A 6,318-nucleotide genomic window follows, 5' to 3' on the forward strand; every position below is an offset into this window, starting at 1 on the left:
GGCTCCCGCTGAGCGCCGCCGGCCCTCCCGCGCGGCTCCCGGCCCGCCCGGCCCGCCCCGGCGGCACCATGCAGGCGCAGCCGCTGCTCTACGAGTTCTTCAGCGAGGAGAACGCGCCCAAGTGGCGGGGGCTGCTGGTGCCCGCCCTCAAGAAGGTGAGGGGCGGCCGGGTGCCCGCGCCCCGGGGGCCCGGCCGCGGGGTCGGGCTGGGCGNNGGAAGCGGCTCCGGGGCTGCCGGGGGTCGGTCGCGCCGTCCCACAGCGCAGGCGGCCGCCCCGGTGCGTGCCCCGGCGCGGAGGGGCTCGGCAGCCGCGCCGGGGCGATGCTCTGACAGACGGAGCCGTGTAGATAAAAACCGTGCGATGGACACGCGAGCCCTGCTCCCCCTCGGCCCGAGGGAGGCGAGTGGTGCCGCTGCGGGTTTCTGCTGGTCTCCCTTGGTGACACGACTGGGAATAGGGGGGGATTGTTATGAGGAACTCCTGAGAGAATTTTTGTTAATTAGTGTTCGTGTCTAATGGCTTTTAGTTAACCTTCTCGTAGTTTAAATACCTTTTTGCTGAGAAGGCTTAATCAGGACGAACTAGCAAGTCTTGCTCCCTCAGGACGGTGAGGCTTGTGCCTGTGGCACGGAAAGAATTTATTCGGAAGAGAGGAAAAAATTGTGAGGGCTCCTCTTCTATCCTGAACCCAGAAAGCAGAAGGCTTAAGAAACAAGTTTTCTGACACTGTTACCTGAACTGGCTTCAGATTGCAGAACTGCACATGATTTAGTCCTGCACGGCAACACTTTCTGAGTTACTGTCTAGTAACAGCGATTAACTGCAACTTTTGCCTGAAAAGCTCCTTCCTTGGGCTGGTTGAGAGGTCTCAGGCGCTGCAGTTGTACCCATGCAGTATTTCTTCCTAATTTCCCCTTGCAGTGTACTGCCTCTCTTCTCTGGGCATGCTCTTTGAGGTCTCCAGCATTGTGTGGCTTTGTCCAGTTCTTGGAAGTCTTTTTGCTTGTCTCATCCGTAGCACGTGCTGTTAATGTCTTATCCCTGGATAGTTGCTTCCTTGAAACTTCAGCACTAACCACACGGCTCTCTTGTGGTGCTTGTGAGCACTTGGACACCCATCCAGCTGAAGCCTGCTTGGAAACTGGAGCTACCCAAGGTCCCAACCACAGAGAGCTTGTTCCTTTGGAGGATGGTGCAGCAAATGTTTGTGAGATTTGGAAGGAGTCTCAGTGCTGATAACTGGAGTGCACAGAGTGAGGATTCAAAGCAAGCAAACATTAAAACTTTGGGATAACTTGTGACATCTGAAGAGCCAGATTTCTTCCTAGTGGACAAGACATTCGTAAAGTCACCCTGCTTTAAAGATGCTTCCTGAAGGAGTTGGATGAATTCTGCAGTGGGGAAAGGAATTCTGGAATCTGAGGAGAAGGCCAACGAGGACAAGCTACCAAGGATGATGAGCTGGCCCTGCAGGTATCGTTGTCTTGGTTTTGTCTGCTCTGCTTCTCTTTGTGGGTAGAGGGGTGACAGGAGGCAGGTGGTTAGTTCTGAAGGCTTCACTCTGAAACTTGTAACTGTCTGGCAGGTGTTGGCTCTTTTGACCTCAGCTTTTCTTGAGATCACCACCTGTTTCTTACCTTCTCTTGGGTTGTTGCTGCCTACTACTGCTATTTTTGTAAAGATGGAAATAAATAATATGTCCAGATTGTCACCAGTTTTACTAAGGAGCCAAATACTTGAGTTGCAGGAAAACTAAATGGCAGATGAAAATTTTAAATCGTTATCTCACTGCCTTTTTCATTAATGGACAAACCATACTGTGTATTTTCCTAACATGACAGAGGTACAGATAGTTTTGAGTCGGGTGTTTTGCCCTGATAAAGGCCCCTAAAGTAGTGAACCTGTCACGAGTGGCAGGTAAACCCACGAACTTGCCTTGGGGGGGTCAGTTGTCTGTCGTGGTTCACAAGGCAGGTGCAACGCTGCAGCATTGCAGTCAGTGACCCCTTGGGTAGCTCTCCAAAGACCTGAGCTGCACCTACAGGCCAGCACGTGGGACTGGTAAAGTGGAGAGGGTGGCAGCATTTCCCGGTGGGGTCAAAGGGCAGGACTGTCCTGGAGGGAGACTGGTGCCTTGTGACTTTGCTGAATTGCCAGAGCATTGCTGTCTCAGTAGGAGTGAGATTTTTGGAAGGTCACGTATGCCCCATTGTTGCAAGAGGAGAACCTTTCCTTCACTTCTCCCTTAGCTGACCAGATCCTGACACTCATTCTAAGGTAGTGACAGCAGCTGAACCCCCCCTGAAACCAGGTGGTTGTAGAGGCAGAATTGTGATATTTCCTGCAGAGCTGGAAGTTAGACTTAACCATTTGTGGAGACCTGTGTTGAATTAAAAGGTCCGTTGAGGAGAGTGGCATTTAAGTAAGAGCACATATACCAGGATGGAGTGTTTGCAGCTCTCAGGGAAGGCTGCCACACGTGGACTGAATCATTAAAATGCCATTGCCCTTTTGTAACTGTGAGTTGGCTTCTAATGCAGTGCTCAAACTACAGCCTCGGGATTGCTTTCTTTAAAAAATGGGTGTTGTTGAATCACTGCAAATAGCTTTCTTTTTCCCAGTGGATTATTTTGATTCTATTTTTTATCAAACAGCAAACCCAAGAATATAGAGTAAGAATGAATCTCTTCCTGCATCAGGCAATTCTTAGAGGAGACCATGCCTTGTGTTTCATGAGAGATGAACCTTAGCAGTAGAGCTGAATTTGCTTTGAACAGCTGCATTTGCAAAGAGCAGCTCTTGTACCACTGAGACCATAATGTAATCCCTTTTCTTCTGATTCTTCTTCAGATGCTGTCAAGATAGACTCCAGTGCATTCAATTAGGAAGAAAATGATGTCAACTGAGATTCTTCTCTGCCTGGTCACAGTTATTTTGAAGCTGCTTAGGAGGAGTGTTGCAGGGAGCTTTGTTTGATGGCAAAAGGCAGTAATCATGGTGATGAGGTACAAGAAAAGGAAGGAAGAAAGAATAACAACAGGTGTATAAAATTGTAGTTGCAAGGATGGACAGAAGGTGAGATGCTGTGAGATGCTGAAGATGAAGGATTCAAGACATTTGGAACACCAGAGGTCTTGGGTACCTGGAGACAGAGACACACAACTTTTAATGCACCTTGGAAAACAGACTCAGGAATTACACCTGCCATGTGATGCCTCTTCCAGCACTGGTGTTCTTCTGCTAGTGAATTTACACACTTTACTCTGGTCATAACCTTTTGGATAGTTTTTCTTGAACATCATTCCTTATGACTTCATCTTGTGAGTATAACTTTTTCATGGAGTCAGAATTTCTCTGCACGTGTATGAAGCACTTGTTCCTGATCCCTTGGTTTTGCAGTAGGAAGCATGTCATCCTTACTGATGGATACCTTAAGCCATTTGATGATGGAGAAAAACAAAAGAACATTCTGCTCTTTGCATACCTCAAGTTGTTTTGAAGTTGAGCAATTAACCAGGGGTACTGCTGGAATTTGTTGTGGTCAGAATGATTGGACTGGTGTGGCTTGGCAACTGATGGGATTTGCTCCTTCAGTTAAGGAAACTGTTCCTGACAGCGTGCTTCCATGGACTCCATGTGTTGTCTGGACCTCTCGTGGAGCAAAAGACACGGGAAAAGCTGCTTCAGTCACTACAGAGTTCTCAGGAAGCTGCTGTTGACAAAGATATTTCTACCTGATTTTTAATTACATGGCTCTTCAAATTGGTGACAAGCCAGTTGCCACTTGCTACTTAGAATAGCACTTTTAGCATTGCTTCACAGAAAATGTTGAGCTTTCTTAATTTCTGCTCACTTTGTGTCATCTCTCCTTCTGATGGCTGTGGAGGATAAATCTAAGAACCTCCTACAGCTGAAGTCTCACTGCATGACTTTTTTCACCTGCTCAGTGGAGCAGTGTAATACTGCTGCCCTTTTGAGACAGCAGCAGAGATGTTCTCAAAAATCCGAGTCCTGCGTCCTTGGTGGATTGTTGCTGAAGAGTGCATCCAAGACATTTGTATTTGATTTAATTTCCTGTATTTTTAATTGATCAAGGTAACAAAACATGGCCAGGGTTACCAAATATCAGCAGAGATGTACAAGAATAGAAGAAAAAGCTTTTTAAGGAGTGCTGACTCTGTAAGAACACTCATCCATGCAAGGTGTACATAAAGTACTTTGTCCTGGAGTGTTTAGTGGTAAGCTTGTCAGTGGTTTTTTAGTCATTGAAGGAAAATAAAGAAAGGATGTGTTGAGTAAAAATGAGCTACAGCATTAGTGAAGACTTTCAAAGGTGCTGAATTGAAGAAAATTCTTGCCAGAATGATCTCATCTGTTGCCAGATTTGTTTCTACAATGGATTGTTTCTACTAATAATCCATTTCCAAATGTTTAGAAAATTTTCAGTTTAGAAAAATACTTACAGTCAGTAAAGTGTTGTCTTCTCTGATAATGCTTTGGAGGGTGGCTTGGCACGTTGTCTCATTACAGAACTCCTTCCATGATTGGTATGATGTGGTAAATGCTTTTTTCCCTTTTGACCCTTTTTTACAAGCCTTTCAGCTGCCAGCAGGGCAGACTGGCAGCACAGCCCACGCTCAGCAGTGAAGTACAGTTGTTCTTTAGCAGGAGTTGTTTTTTTGGTTCATAATGTGACTTCTTGCAGTACAGGGGGAGTCTTGCCCAGTTATGAAAAAATTATCTGTAACCCGCAGTTGATGCTTCATTTTTATTTCAGTTTGATGCTTCATTTTTATTTCAGTTTGTTATGTAGCTTTAGAATTACTTCCTTTAGAATTCCTTTAGAATTGTTTCTTATGCCATTTTCTGAAGCTGCTGGAGCTTCTGCTGCTCCTGATGGGCTCAGGTCTGATGCTGTTTTTGGAAGCTGCAGGATTTGCCTGGTGTTTTCTGTACTTAACACCTGTGAACCTGATTGTGTTGATTGTTAATGATGATTTGGGAGCATAAAGCTGGTGTTTATGTAATGTGAAGTTGCCTTACAAGCAACCTGTTAGACTTTTTCTCATGGCCACTGAGGAAGAGGTAACTGAAAACTGTTCCTGAGGATGTGTCACTCAGATTGTTAAATTCACTGGGTCTTCCTTCCTTATGTATTATCAAACACCTCATTGTAGTGCAGAACAAGCTGTTAGACTTGGGTTTGGGTCATCTTGTGACCAGCCTAGGAGTCGTGTTGGACCTGTTGGGAGACCAAGCCTCTAACCCGAATCTGTTAGATCTGCCATCCTTTAAATGAAACATTTCTCAGGGTTTGGTTTAAAGTTCCTACTGCTCCCCATGAGGCTTGTGGGAATGTTTATATTCTAATTTGAAAAAAAGTTTGAAAAAAAATGGTTTGAGAAGATTTTATGTAAAATAAGCTGCTATAGGTTATTAAGTAAAGATCAGCTATATTTATATTATACATTTATCACTTCCTTCTTTGTTGTTGATTTCATTGACTTTTTCTGCCAGTTTAGATTTGTGGCTGCCTAATTTTTAAGGTCTTGCTGCTCCTGATAGAAATTCTTTGCTTTTGTGGATTTTAAGGGAAGAGGACAAAATGGCAAGGGGAAAAAAGCCAAGTGTTCGTACTGTAGAATTTTCTTTAAGTGTTATGATTTTTATTTTTTTTTTTAAGCAGGCACTGTTTGTCTCTGCTGATGTTCTTAAGCAGATCCTGAAAAGCTGTTCAAGAAATGCTGGCTCTGCTTATCTTTAAATAAAGAAAACTCTGGCCATTTCTCTATTGAGAATTAGGAAATATTGAGAAGATTGGATATTTCAAAAAAGTGAATACATGAGTTGAATGAAAACAGCCATGGTGGCAGGGATTTGTAGCTGATGTAGGTTGTATTTGCCCTTTGGAATTTATGGGGTATTTGAAGATTTGAAGCTTCTTTTAAAAGTTTTTTAACTGCTTTTTTAATAATTTCCCTTATCATAAGATAGACATTTTATTGTGTGCGTAGGAGGGAAGGGAATGGTTCTGTCATTATTTAAGGGAGAGGTTAAATGTTTAGATAAGAATCTGATCTAAACATCACAACACTTCAGAAGTTGTAAGTCTGTTTTTATCACGTGTTTTCCTAAGTAGGATTGAAGGATCTGGTGGGATTGAAGCCATACTCCCCCTTTTCAAGGGTGATAAGGCAGGGTGGCCCAGGTTTTTTAATTTAAAATCTGAGATGACTTTATGAGAAAGATGGAAAGCCCCTGGTAATTCGATCTTCTCTTTTTTTTTTTTTTTTTTTTTTTTCAAAAATACTTTGTG

General features: G+C 44.1%; 1 protein-coding gene across 1 annotated transcript in view; it reads left to right on the forward strand.

The window, feature by feature from the left end:
* Positions 1-12: 12 nt before the first annotated feature.
* SOS1 (SOS Ras/Rac guanine nucleotide exchange factor 1) overlaps positions 13-6,318 on the forward strand; it is a 43,479-nt gene continuing 37,173 nt past the window's right edge. The window contains exon 1 of the mRNA XM_041404247.1: positions 13-155. Within this exon, the coding sequence (XP_041260181.1) occupies positions 69-155 (87 nt within the window). The 5' untranslated portion in view covers positions 13-68. The remainder of the gene's footprint in view (positions 156-6,318) is intronic.

The sequence above is a fragment of the Onychostruthus taczanowskii genome, unplaced genomic scaffold (assembly GCF_017590055.1).
Source record: "Onychostruthus taczanowskii isolate IOZ18803 unplaced genomic scaffold, ASM1759005v1 scaffold21, whole genome shotgun sequence".
Taxonomy (NCBI): Eukaryota; Metazoa; Chordata; class Aves; order Passeriformes; family Passeridae; genus Onychostruthus; species Onychostruthus taczanowskii.